At 44.9% G+C, this 14,568-nt stretch overlaps 1 protein-coding gene across 1 annotated transcript; it reads left to right on the top strand.

The window, feature by feature from the left end:
• The first annotated feature begins 8,109 nt into the window (after positions 1-8,109).
• LOC140215364 (uncharacterized) lies at positions 8,110-9,186 on the top strand. The gene has a single exon (XM_072285958.1). The coding sequence runs from the start codon at positions 8,157-8,159 to the stop codon at positions 9,090-9,092; it is 936 nt and encodes a 311-aa protein (XP_072142059.1). The 5' UTR covers positions 8,110-8,156; the 3' UTR covers positions 9,093-9,186.
• The last annotated feature ends 5,382 nt before the right edge of the window (positions 9,187-14,568 follow it).

The following is a 14,568-nucleotide window of genomic DNA, read 5'->3' as shown; positions in this document are numbered from 1 at the left end:
CATTTTCAGTACTTTGTAACATATGGATAAGCACGGATATGTACGTTAGAACGAAAAGTACTGAAATATTAAGGTGAGGGTTTCGCTGGATGTATTTTAGCTGTCTAATGATAAGATCTAAAGAAAAAAATACTGTGATTTTGTGACAGTTAAGGCTGACATGAAACATGAGCTCCGACACAGTACCCTGGTGGAACTGGCCCCTGGACTACAGGGCTACATTGAACCACGATATGCTGGTTTGATAAATACCAGTAATTGGAAAGTGGTTCGCTCTTGAATTTCCTGTATGTCGGCGTCGCTGTGCAGTGTTGGGGGCCCTTCTTAAACCACAAGCATTATGTTTCAGCTAATATTGAAAGCAACTGTACTCTTTTTTTTAAGGGAGGGGGGGGGGGGCTTTTTTAGCGTCTAACCACAGTTCCAAAGTTATCAGATAGTTCAAGATGCGCCTGCATGTGTTTCTAATATCCAGCATGTTGTCACGGATTCAATAGCGAAAGAGCGTTATCTTATCAGATTGCGCTGCAATGTACGAGCATTCCAATCTGACGAACCGACGCCTTGATCCGTAGATCGGAATCAGAGGAAGCACTTTGCGCGCAGCCATCGTTATGTTTGAGTGTTATTTTCTTTTCCAGCGCAAGCTCATCTTATAATGAGTAACATTCGTGACTGACTCTTTCGGAAGTGTTTTGTTCTTGACATTACTACAACGTGAGAGTATAGAAGTGCTCCATCTTCATTATGTGAATACTGGGAAACGGACTATAGCCTTTTCTTGCGTCTGCGTTTGCACATTTACGGCACCAATTTATTTTTCATAACTTACTTTTTAATTTGGGGGGCTGTAAAGCACAGCAACCTTTCATTAACACGATGTTTTAATAACACAGAAAATTTAAATGCTTATTAGTCGCTTTCACCTCATGGTAACGAATTTATATAAAGACATACTTATGATAATTAAAAGCATATACGTTTGACAACGTTTCATCTGAGTTCCCCTTTGCAAGGTCATACAGACTTGCAGGTGGTTCGTATCGGGGACTCCCGACATATGTCCAACTTCCAAGCAAAGGGTTATTCCGAATGTTTCATTTCAGGAAGGCGTGTTACCCTCCTGTCTTTCATTCCCGTTCGCAAACACACATAAGACGAAAGTGCTGCGTGAACAGCGTCGTTAGTCCAGGCCAACGAGCTACCCTAACTCACCTCGCCTATATCGCTGTCATTTAGGCTTAGATAAGAAATATATATATTTCAAATCGACGCATCACGAATACAAAAAGAGCTGCCCGCGACCAGCCCAGCTAGGTTTCTTTCATTTCGTACTTGGTCGTAGCGGCTAATAGTAGCTCACGAAGCAGAGCACTGAGTGTGGATATGGCAGAGAAGGTGTTCTATATACTGTCTCGTCACCCGCCTAAAATTGCTCGCCGTGCTACTGGCCATTCCTAGAAAATTGTATATGTGACGCCCAGGCATTTGCAACACAGAAAGTGTTTTGCGATGGGAGAGTCCAGGTGAGGGACAGGGTGGTTAAGGAGATAAAGACACGCTATTTTCTGCAGTAACTTAGGAATGCATGAATGAATGCCCTCATTTATTGAGAAAAAGGAGGAGCAAGCATCAGTGGAAGCACGTCTTAGCAGATTGGGAAAGAAGCGGGGGACAAAGGGGAAAAGCTGACGCCCGGGTTGCAGGTGAAGTCGCAGCTTAGGGGCGAGAGAATATAAGCAAGAGTTGGTGAAACCAGTTGAATTCCAGTGTAGATGTGTGATGTGCCGAGTAAATGATTGGAGTCACCGCCCAGCATCCGTCCTTTGCGGCAGTATAAGCTCCCGCCGTTCTTGGTAACAAACCTTTACTGAAAACCAATCTTCGCAATTACTTATTCATCAGCCATGCCTAGCCACGTATTCCTTAGTGGCAGGGCCTGTGGATTACAACTACGCTGTCCCGACAAGTTACGACTATAACATGACGCTTGCGGTTACGGATGCCATACTCGTGACACTTACTATACTACTACTATACTGCGCGAATACTGTAAACATGGGTTTACTGCACAAGTTAGTGAACAGACATTTTAGAACCGCGTTTTTCGCCTTACATACGCTCAACGCAAGCACCACTGCAGCAAGTTAGGGTGCGCGTCCCTTCAAGACAGAGACGCGAACGCAAACATAAGAACGCGTTTGCAGACAGGGTCTTGGGCGTCGTGCCAGACATATCCAAGCCAACAATATGTTAACAATCATGCCGTCGTTTCTATGCAAACAGGTTATCTATTTAAACTTCTGGAGTGACAGTCCAATCCGCCACCTACGGGAGCGCGTGAAGCCGCCGGGGGCCACATTGTTAGAGAAAAAGGAGCGCGGCCACAGCACGTGGCTGTGGTATACGCGCGACGCAACCTGTGCTTGCGGTTCTGCGATGAAAAAATAAAATGAAACCCCTTTAGGAAGTATATCGGGCCGCCACTGTGTGTCGCTGTTGTCAAAAATAAAATGCCATGGTGGTGGGTGCCTTGTGTTCTGTGTACAATATGTTGCGAAAACTGAAAAACAGTCGTTTCCTGTTTTCTTCATTCAGTAACCTGCCGCGTGCATCGGCACTGTGATGCCCTTTCGTCGATAAGTCGTGCGGGCCCTTATTGACACAACGACATGACCTCGAAATATAGAATCCTTGTGCCATTTCTTAAAAAAATCACTATTTGTGTAAATGAGAGTTTTTGGTTTAAACCTAGAAAACAAGAAAAAAATATTGAACGGTAGGTCTCATTTTGGTCCGACATTTCAGCTCTAGTTTAAAAGAGTCGGTGAAAGCAAATTTACAATAAAGCTAAGGGGACCCACAATCTGCACGCAGCCGCAAGCCTACATGCGCTCCAATGACAATAACCTGTCAAAGTTCATGTGTCAGCTGGCGAATCAAGCAATCCTTACTTTTTTTTTTCGTTCTGCATCCGTTCTGCCTGCGTCTGAGGCAAAAACGTGAAGTGGGAAGGCAGATAAACAGAAATTGGTGGAGGCAGCTGGTAGCGTAATGGTTAGCGTGCCCATCTCCCAAATGCAAGATGGTGCGTTTGGGAGATGGGCTCGAATCCCGGTGGTTTGTTTGTAAAGACAGCTTTCTGTGCTCTCTGGTGACTGCGAAGCTCAGAATGAGGCGGCAGCCTGACGACAACGGTCGCCGTCAACGTAACAGAATAAGCGGGCGTAGCGGTGTTGATGAGCGAGGCTGTAGACGGATAATCTCACCATAGACAGGACCACGCTTCAATCCCGGTGCTAAGCGGAAATATACATAGACAGCGTGTCAACTAGCGCGTAATTGATACTTCATTAAGGTCGCTGCGTGTTTGTGTTGTGTCTAGCAGGAGCGAGTAGTGTAAGAGATGACACTGGAGAGAAGGCGGTGAGCGAAGTCCGCGAAAAGTAATTGAGGATAGCCATATTGAACGTCGATGCCATGTTGAATAAAGCCTGCGACTTCATTTGTTCAGCCGCCAGAAAGGCTTGAGTGGTAGCATACCGCTGGGCGTATTTGGTACCCACAGCGATAAACACATACTTTGCGGAAGTAAACAGAGGAAAGGGACGTAGTGAGTTGGCCGCCCTTTTCGATCTCTGCCATAGTTTGAAAAATGAATGTGGCGAAGTGTGACGCACAAAATAGTATATGTCAACCCAAATGAATCATCGTGTTCATACTTGCGCGACACGCCATGGTGGCCTGCCACCAAGACATCATGAAGCTGCAGCCATGAGAGTTTTCATTGGGCACTTGAGAATAAAACGAGCACATCAGACACGTCCGAGGGACATTTCTAGGGTACAAGAGCACATCGCCCCCCCCCCCCCCCCAAAAAAAAAGAATATATAAATCGCCAATATAAGCTTACGAATAGGGACATCATAAGATCGAGCACTACGGCGCTTGTTGATCTTGTTTAGGATGACGTCAGCATTTCATTCAACATTTATTTCTGAGAAAATGAGTTGAAGTTCCGTTTATTTGCATCACAATGACAGGGGTAATCAGGGAAACATTGACAGCATTTCATTAGAGAGTGCCTGTCTAGTCTGTGGAGATTGCGTATGACAATGACAAAAAACACAGAAAGCTTTGCTTACATCGATTCGCACATACATGGGATCCACATCATTTTTTGACTGTCAATTTAAATGCTTAAGAATGGCGCTCATTAACGAAATATTTCCATTCACAGTGAGCAAAAGCGGCTGTCGTATCCACAGTAGAATTGATTTAAATGGCTTTAATCCCATGCACATTATATCATTGCCAACTTCCGTGGGATTGGAGTCGTCAAAACGGGATACACTTGACAGGGAAATCAGGAGGTTGATGAACGGCAAGAAGGCAGAAGCTTGCACAAGACCTCAGGGATATAAAATGACTTTTTTAGCAGCTTGGTCAGGGGGCCACGCAATGGTTTCCACGTCTATTAAAAATCCTCAAAAAATGCGGGCATTTTGGGAGAGGTGAAACCACTGGAAATTTCATAACAGCATTAGCCTAAATATAAAAGATGACTTAAAAATAAGAAACCATAACGTTGACAAGGTGGCCAAATTTTGGCATAAATAAATTGGCTGTTGAAGCAGTTCAGCTGAAACGCAATGGTGCGAAATAAGGCGAGAATGTCGGCAAGTGTTGAACAAAGGTCAAGTAGGTCTTGTGGCCGACGCCAGCGCTCGGCAGCTGTCAAGCGACTGCACGTATTAGCGAGATGCCTAGTCGTCAGTAGTTACAGTATGATTCGGGTCTGAAATATTGGATGCGGACTCCATCACATTGAACACAGTGCATTCAACGGTGTCATTCTTGGACAGATGGTACCCATTCTCACGCAATGAAGATGGGAACAAATTGTCTCACGTGCCGGCTGTCACCTTCCTCCTACGGCCAACATTCCTTCCCCTCCATAGTTGCTTAGCTTTTATTGGGTTCGGCTGCTAATCACAAGGTCTCGGGATCAAATCCCAACCACGGCAGCCGTATTTAAATGGGTGTGAAATGCGAAAACCCGCGTACTTAGGGTTAGGCGCACGTTAAAAAATCCCAAGTGGTTTAAATTATTCCCGAATCCTCCACTACGGCCTGCCTGCCTCAAAATGAAATCGTGGTTTTGGCAAGTAAAACCTCATAATGTGTTATGTAACATTCTTTAAGGATGTCCTGGACAGTCGCACATCTCTTGAATACAATTAAGTGTCAGGAAATGTACGCGAGGTCTTTGAGTGTGTGGATAGCCATTATGGCGTTCGATAGCTGCTAGTCTACATTGCGGCTATATAATAAAGGCGGAACGGCAACATGGTAGAGAATCTGGAGAATATACAAATCCCACATATATTACTGCACAATAACTTTAAATAGCGTTCTTGCTTCACGCACGTGGATAACCGCCATTCAATTCGCCATTTCATGAAGGTTGATTCCGCGATTTTATCTGACGAAGAAACATAGTGGCTATGAGTGACCAATAGGGACAATGCCTCTGGAATAATTTTGGCCGTCGGGTGTTTTACAACAGGACTTCGACCCCGTGCATCTGCAGGAGGGTTATTCATTCCAACCGCAATGGAATCCGGCCACGACTTCTGGGAATCGAACCCTCGAACTCGAGCTAAGAAGCGGACCGCTATACTCTGAGACATCAAGCGGGGTGACAGACAATGTAATAGGTGCACGAACCCTGTCTTACTATACAGAGGGCAAACCACTTCCGTGATCTTGCCAAAATGTTTTTCGTAATGGTTCATGGCGTTCTGTAGCACATCACGAGGTCATAGCTTCAGTTGCCAGTCACGGCTGCCGCATTTCGATAGTTCCTTAATACGAAAACGCTCGCGCAGCCTTTCGTGGGTGCGATTTGAACCCCAGGCGGTCAACCGTCACCCGGAGTCCACCTACTAAATTGTCACACGTATATCTATAGCACACTTCAATAAAGTGAATAAACCACACAATTATCCTTCGTTCTTGTCTTTTTTGTTATTTTAGCGCGGAAGGAGCGTTCACATAAAAATATGTGACATTTGTGCTGCCTCTGTCTGTACTTCATTTCACTAACATTTTCGCCACTCATATTCGCCACGCTTATTCATACGCTAAATCTGTCGAAGTCCAATCGGTTCCTGTTACATAGCGTTTCGTCATTCTTGCTGAAATACTGATATTTACTTGGTTTGCGCTCTTCACCTAAAAAAACATACAGACTGTCGATTAACTTTTAGCCTTCCATAAAGCTTTCATGTGAGCATGATGCCCGCAGATCTGTGTATACAGCTGAAAAAAAGTCTCATTTAAAGCACATTCATCGAACTTTCATATTTTGACTAAACATTGCATCCAGTTTCTGACCCCTCCCCATCTCTTCCCTTTCTGCACAGACTAGAAGCTGGCTCATACAATGTGACGTTGCGATCGGTGGTAAAAGACCTTTCATTAAAGGCTGTCCCTGTTCTTTGTGCAACAGTTCCGAGGAAACGCGGAACAAGGACGGCTGCATCAATGAAGTGTTTGCCGGCAAACACACGAAAAATACAGTGATGAGGACACTGGCATAAAATGGTGACACAAAGAATGGAAGAAGGGATTAGGAAACTCGCTCGAAAAGCACCGAATCATTTTCTTTTGTGAGCTCGCATAAGTGAGAGAAAATAAAAGCAAGTAAAACATGAAGCTTCCGCGCTTGAGTCTGATTTGGGAAAATCTTTTAACGATGTCAATCTACACTGCAGTAAATACGTTCCATACTCGTGGAAACTCCTAATAAGCGCGCATTGTGTGACGAAAGGAGATACGCAACACAAAATGAAATCAGAGAAATTACGTATCAGAACACTATTACCAGCGACATTGAAGAAATTAAACGTGCATTTGTCGAGCACTATGAGAACTTAATAGGTGTAAAAAAAAGTGGGAGCATTCCGTTGACACAGGATACCCTTGATTTAATGCCACGGTTCGATGGTGATACTCGAGCCCTTTTGGAGAAACCCATTAGCGTAGACGAAATAAAACAGGCAATAACTGAACTACCGCTGGGGAAGACACCTGGGCCAGACGGCCTCGGTGCCGCATTCTACAAAGCTTATGCCGATGAACTGGCGCCCATTTTACACGCAGTCATCACGGAGGCGTACGAAACGGGAGAAATGCCGCTCTCTTTCCGTGCTGCTCACGTGGTGCTGATTTCTAAAACCGACGACCATGCTACGCTGCTAACTGTGGGCGCGTACCGTCCGATAACGCTCACGAACACCGACTACAAAGTTTATACGAAAGTGCTGGCAAAACGACTGCAGAGCGTCATCACATTTCCAGTCGGACCACACCAGACATATGGCATAAAAGGTCGCTCTATCTCTACAAATGTGCATGTAGCCCGTAGTATTCTTGAGTGCTGTGACAATTTCGGCGGACGGGTCGCTATGTTGCAGCTGGACTTAGCAAAGGCATTTGATCGTGTGTCGCATGAAGCTCTTTTTTGTATCCTTGAACACGTTAACATAGGCACAGTTATACTCGATGGTCTAAAAACGATATACAATGACTGCATAGTAAATATCGTGCTGAATAAGACACTAACTGAGAACATTAAACTCAGATCATCAGTGAGGCAAGGTTGTCCATTGTCACCGCTGCTCTTTGCAATTTATTTAGAACCTTTCTGCTTATCTCTAATAAGTAACGAAAAAATGAATGGTTATAAGCTTGAATCGTCCCATGTTAAAGTGCTTGCATATGCTGATGACGTCGCAATCTTTTGTACAGATCGCCAAAGTGTACTAGAGACGATAAGCGATGCTAAAAGATATTGCAGGCAAACCGGATGCGAGATCAATTGGGACAAGAGCATCGGATTTTGGCACGGAAGTTGGGACAACACACCGCCTGTCTTTGCCAATTTACAATGGTCCGTGTCTCCTACGAAATATTTGGGGGTACCGCTTGAGCACTACGAGAGTGCCGCGCAGTACTGGGAGGAAGAGACGTCGCGCGTAAAAGAGAAAACCGGAGGATGGCAGGGTCGTGATTTGTCAATGTTTGCAAGGGCAACGGTTTGTAATTTGTTTTTAATTGCCGAAGTGTGGTATGTCCTCCAATTTTTGTCGATGACCCGTGTGAATGTACAGAAAATACACAGAGTATTTGCTGTTTTTATCTGGGGTTCCACTTGGGAAAGGGTCAGCCGTACCAACTTGTTTCGTCCTGTTCGAGATGGTGGTCTTGGATTGTCGCATTTGTTCTTACGACAGATTGTTTCTCGTTTTGTCTTCTTACGAGATCAAAGTGATTCATTCTTGCGTACGATGATCCAGATCCGTTTGAAAAGCGTTTTGCCTGAATTTATTGTGTCTAGTGCACAGCCTGTACACTATCGGCTTAAAGGCTACTTGCGAGAGGTAGTCGACTCCCTTCGAATATTAAAAGCTCGGTTTTCCCTTCAGTACCTGAGCACAGTAACAAGAAAGAAACTTTACAAGGATTTAGTTGAAGTTATGATGCCAGTGCCATTGTACCGAATGAAATACTATGGAGGCCCAGGACAAGATGTTTTAAAAAGAGTTAAAAGGATGCCAGTGAGAGCAAGCGTAAAGTCGTTCTTCTTTAAATTGCATACATCTACCCTTCCGGTCAAAACATGGATAGCCGACAAAGGAATATTTGTACCATGGACGACAAACTGTGCGCTATGTAACAAGCCGGAGACCATTGAGCACGCTTTCATTGAGTGCTGGGATGCAATTTTTTATTGGGACGTCTTGCAAAGAACTCTTAAAAAGGAACTGCCGATAACAGCACAGGGTATACGTTTCCTGCCGGTAGACAGCCATCAGGGCTTTCCGTACGACATGATAATGCTCCTGGGCCTCCATAGTCTTTGGAAGACACGGATGGCGGTAACGCACGCCGATGTGAATGCGCGCTCAGCACGAGAAAACTTTGTTGAAAGCATTATCTTCATACGCGAGATATATCGTGTACAGGCAGATCCGCCTGACTGGTTGGGTATTCTTGATGAATTAGTGAATTTCAAGAAATTTTAGCTTGTCACGTTGGTCCAAGTAGCCCAACGGGTTTTTATGTATGTATGTCATTTTGTGAATAAAGAAAAAAAAAATACTCGTATTCATAAACATATCAAGAGCGATGCCCGTCGCGGGCGTGCGAGTAAAAGACGAAGCGCCCTTCTGCGTTCGACACTGCACGAGACGCTGCACGAGAGCAACCAGCCAACGAAGAAAAGCAACTCGGAGACGATGGCCCCTTCAGCCGCTCCGAAGTCCTTCACGCGTTCCCGGATGCGAACGCGCCCTCATGCAAGACGTCAACGGCGAACTGATGTCATCCGCCGTCCAGTCTCATTCTGCATCTGACGTCGTGTTCACGGGGCTGCACAGCGGGCTTCCACCGACCAGTTTTCCCTCCGGCTGTGTGGGCGCCAAGAGGACTGCAGCAGGTCTCGCCACGTCTTCCAGCGCAAGTGCCGCCATGACGCCATGTCAAGCTGCTCTCTGGGATCAGCAGCACTGCGTGGCAACTCCAGCATCCTACCGTGCTTCTGGCTCCGACACGAAAGGATGCGCTCCTGCAGAGCCATGGGAAGTCACGGTTAGTCATTCGCCGTAAGTGTATGCAGCTGCCCTGCAGTTAAGTTGAGTTCAGAGGCAGAGATAGCACTGTGCGTGACAGGATATCTTTATATTGAATCTAAGATGCGTCATGCTGCATGTGTTCGATCCTAGAGGCGGGGCGCCAAAGTCCTGCGGGGGCGGAATGCAAAAACGTTCGTGCAAGATGCATTGGTTACATGGCAAAGAAACCAGAGTAGTAAAATAAATGCCGGAGGGGTGCGACTGATCATTGGATTGTCGTTCTGGCACGTAAAACCCAACAAAAATGTCTGTGTATTAAGCTGCATCATTTAAATGAAGGACAAAATAATTTTATGTAAACGGATATGTCATTGTGTGGGTGCGCAAAGTGACCACATAATATACAAGGAGAATTTTCCTTCCTATTTTATCACGTGCTCCTCAGGCCACTAAACGCAATTAGACAGGCAGTATACTTAGCCAATAGTCAAAAGCTAGCGCCCACACCTCACTACGCCATGTCATACGTCAATGCCAAAGTGATGCAGGCGCGTTGCTGAAGTTTTGCCTCGACGGCTGTATAACCTTTAATTCACATGGATGTCCACTGCGAGTGTTTTGCACACAATCCCTTTGACAATGATTGCACATTCACAATTCATACTATGAAGTAGCGGGAATAGCATTGTGCTTTTAGAAGTCGCAATTTCAATATGATGAAAACATCTTTTAACTATACGCGTAATTTGGGATAACTCAGCGCTTAACCTTGATGAATCTTAATAAACAATGCAACACACAAACACAAAGCAGAGATCATGGATTGCGTAAGTGAAGCGATTCGTCATACCTCATGGGTCGAAGAGCATAAGGACCAGCTTCCACTACCGTAGTGTTTAAACTGTAAACATAATAGGGTTATCGCCTTTCAATAGCAGCAGTAAAGTATAAAGCTTTGATATGGAGCTAGAGAATAGGATTTAGAAAAATTAAATTATGGGGTTTTACGTGCCAAAACCACTTTCTGATTATGAGGCACGTCGTAGTGGGGGACTCCGGAAATTTCGACCACCTGGGGTTCTTTAACGTGCACCTAAATCTAAGCACACCGGTGTTTTCACCCCCATCGAAATGCGGCCGCCGTGGCCGGGATTCGATCCCGCAACCTCGTGCTCAGCAGCCCAACACCATAGCCACTGAGCAACCACGGCGGGTACAATAGGATTTGAAATGACCACCCTAGTTGCGCGGTCGCGCTATTCTGTAGCACAGTGATGTTGTAAATCTTCCGTGCATGTATGGAAGCTGTTCAGATTAGTTGAAGACAGTTGCTTATGGTGTACGCGCGTGCGTCTATGTGCGAGAGAGAGAGGGAGAGACCGAGAGAGAGAGAGAGAGAAAGCAGTGTTGCTCAAAAATCGGGATGTGTGTTATTGACGCTCAGTGACCCCTTCAGTCGATCGCTATAGCGGCCTTACGCTATCTGGTCCTTCAGCATGCGAATATTTAGCCCCTACACATTGAGCAGAAAGCCCACAGCCAACCCTCTTTGACAATGTCATTTTTTTTTAGCACTACATCATGACCCTTAATTAGCAAGGAACCGGAGTACAACGTGACATACAATGTTGCCAGTTGCTCCACTTCACATTGCAAGGCTAGCTGGAGCTTGCAGTAGGGGTTGCCGAAATGCCGTTCGCGACCCCGGTGCCTTGTGTTGCTCACGAGAGGAAGACAACGTTCGCCTACGAACAAAAAACGTTAAATTAATTAGCTTGTAATTATTAGGATGCCACCTGCCTATCTACATCCACATTCGTAACCATCCTTCGTAACCTTTGGTGCAGGCTTCTTCCTTGCCATGTGCGTCGGCCAACAACGGAGCACTGGCTTCATTGTCACAGACTTCATCCTTGTCATCTACGTGGGGCAGCTTCGTCTCACGTAGTGAAAGAGTCGACTCCAGTGAAGCGCGCTGTTCATGGAAGAATGGCGACCGGTCAAAAGAAGCCGTTCCAGTCCAGAGAATGATGACCTTGATCCGTCTATATAGTTTTCAACCACAAGTATTCGGAGACGGCTTGCAGTGGCGTGGTCCAAGCACTTACGGGATGCATCGCGTGCAGCAAGATCAGGACGGTGGCAAGGATCGGCATCTCCGGAGCATGTTCTGCTATCAGGAGGAAGACACGGCGGAAGTGGTGCTCCTACCCAAGCCTGCCTTCCCCACTCCGCAGCCTGTTCCACATACTGGTGGCCTTCGTGGGCGACGTAGGCTCAGCCGTTGGGCACCTCCTCCTCCTTCTGCCCCGCATTCCTCGAGATGGCTGTGGTGGCATCATTGTTATTTTGTCGATGCTTTCGCTCTCCAGTGCGGATGCTTTCCGAGAGTGGCGTTGATATGATTCTTTAAGATACTCTTGTACGAAGTAATTTGATTGTATAATATTTACAATAAAGGAACTATTTATTGCCCAATCTCAATCTTCGCGTATGTCGCAATCCTATCGTCGTGCGAAGAGATGCCATTTGAAGTTGCGCCAAATGGCCTGTTGTCTCACTCCCAGAATCACGATTGCAAAGATTCCACTGCGCGTCGCAGTCATGTGCATGAAGCTTTCGTCCTACTTTAAGGCTGTCACAGCATTTATAAGACATCTGGTGGATTGTCAGCCTCATTTAAAATAGTCTTTTCCAGTCATCATTAGTAAATTTCATACTTGCATCGAGTTTCTTTAAATCACATTAACAGGTGCGTCGGTAGGTGCGTCCATTTCCTTGTAGTTAAACATTTTGGCACATGGTCCATCATGAGGCTTGCTGCATCCTTTGGATTGTCTATATTTTATATCACCACATAAAATGTCTTATTCCAATTCAGTTTTGAGTTACACTTTAGTCAGCCGGACACTTAAAATATTGCGGTTTTACGTGCCAGAAATGCAATACGGTTGTGACGAACATCGTGGTGGGGGACTCTGGACGAAAGTAAGACGCGACGCACTTTCGTACGCCACTTCAGGTCGCAAGACGATGTCGTTGCGTCAGGAATGTTTTCGTGAAGGATGTTAACCTTGATGCCAATGGTAATATTGATGGTATTGCTTGGAAATGAAGCGCCCGGCTGGGAAACGACAGCAAAGCTCTTATGAACAGCTGCGATGCCCATGGCGGAAACAGAGCCGCATACGAATCTGGCAGTGAGAAGTGTAAAGAGTTGCTAGCCCAGAAGGAAACGGACAAGCTGCGTAACGGAGAGAAAAATAGTTTTTTTTTTTCACATTACCAAGGTGCTCGCCATAATACTCATCACAGGCCCGTGCAGCTGTTCATGAAGGTAACCGCGGTGTATTGGACCCCAAGTACTACCTCCTATTAAAGAGGACTGTGCCCGCACATTAAAGCTTCATCTACCTCAGAGTAGGTCGTAGACGAAGGTTTCGCAACACAAGTACTAAAGTTTACGCTTCTGGGCAGCCGGACTCTTGTCCTCCATATGTTAAAAGTAATAGGTCTGTGGTCAGTGGCGTAGCCAGAAATTTCTTTCGGCGGTGGGGGCTCACATCGCAGCTCGGTCTCCTCCTTAAGAGGAAGCTTTAGCTCGGGAGCTCGTTTCTAAATACATGTAGAAGGAGAATTCGTTTTTCTCTGCAACCAATGCATCAAATATGATGACGTTTGTTGCAGTTAAAAGAAAAACTTGAATTCTAGTGACTGTTGGTGTCGAATTTTTAATTAGGTTGTCAATTCTTTATTAAAAATTCACCAAAATCGCCAATTTTCAGAAATCTAAGCTATCGAGTTTAAAACTATATAACTCGGCAATGAAAAATGATATGACAATTCTATGAATTGCACCTTATAGTACATCTACAGCAGACAAAATTTCTATGTTACACGTGAATCTCCAGAAATTAACATTATGGAAATACGGCCCTGTACACAACGTAGCCAATTCACGTAAGATACGAATTGACACACCAAATTTGTCCGCTTTGACTGTTATAATAGATGCCGTTTAATGAACAGCGACATGCGTGCTTGATGCAGAGCTATTACTTTGTAAACGTCATGCTTCTATATTTTGTGGAAACTTTCAAGTTTTTCAAAATATTTAAACAATGCTCAGGCCCTAAATCGAAATTCCGGTTCCAACAGACACTAGAATTCAACTTTCTCTCTCAAATGTAACAAATTTCATTAAAAGCAATCCGGGGGTTATCACTAAAAAGCGTTTCTGCGTTTTACATGTATTTGAATAAGCCGCGTCGAAGTTGGGCGCGAGCTGAAGCTTCCTCTTAAACAATTTGTCTGGGGATCAAATACATGAACAATAACTGCATTGTCATTGCTAAAGATGCTGCAAACGAATTCTTGAACGCTACGCACTGTCAAAACAAGTAAAATAGGTATTTTTTCATACAAGAATATACTTGTATGTGCCAAAAACTGTGCCCAACATAACCGATATCAATGCTTCCATGTTTTTTCTCTATTTAATAAGTAAATGAAATATCACACGAACTTTAGAACTATATCAGTTCGAAACCAGCAAGGCAGTGCATGCCGCTGATATGAAAAATGCAAAGGCCATGAAATTAACAAGCTGAGGACAAATATTGTAATGAAACTTTGTCATTCAAGAACCTTGTTTAGATTCATGTACATATGCAACGGCAGTGAAAAATCTCAATGACGCTGTCATTTGTTCCAATGTATTACGTAGGAGCAGCTGTCACCGGTCGTGCATTGTGAGTATCGTGCACCGAAATTATAGCCGCAACAGAGAGCTCGTATAATAAGCAGGAGTACTGCAAAATAAACAAGGGCGAGTGAAACGAAAGTCAGCCAGTGCGAATATATCTCAAACGGAGTACCTCATTTAAAAGTAGTCTCCATGATCCTTTAGACATTTGTCCCGTTGTCT

Source organism: Dermacentor andersoni, chromosome 1 (genome assembly GCF_023375885.2).
Source record: "Dermacentor andersoni chromosome 1, qqDerAnde1_hic_scaffold, whole genome shotgun sequence".
In the NCBI taxonomy this organism is placed as follows: domain Eukaryota; kingdom Metazoa; phylum Arthropoda; class Arachnida; order Ixodida; family Ixodidae; genus Dermacentor; species Dermacentor andersoni.
The sequence above is the reverse complement of the archived record's forward strand: the minus strand, read 5'-3'. Positions and strand labels throughout refer to the sequence as shown.

Excerpts from the sequence above, each read along its gene's own strand:
- LOC140215364 (XM_072285958.1), top strand. The coding sequence starts at position 8,157 with ATGACCCGTGTGAATGTACAGAAAATACACAGAGTATTTGCTGTTTTT.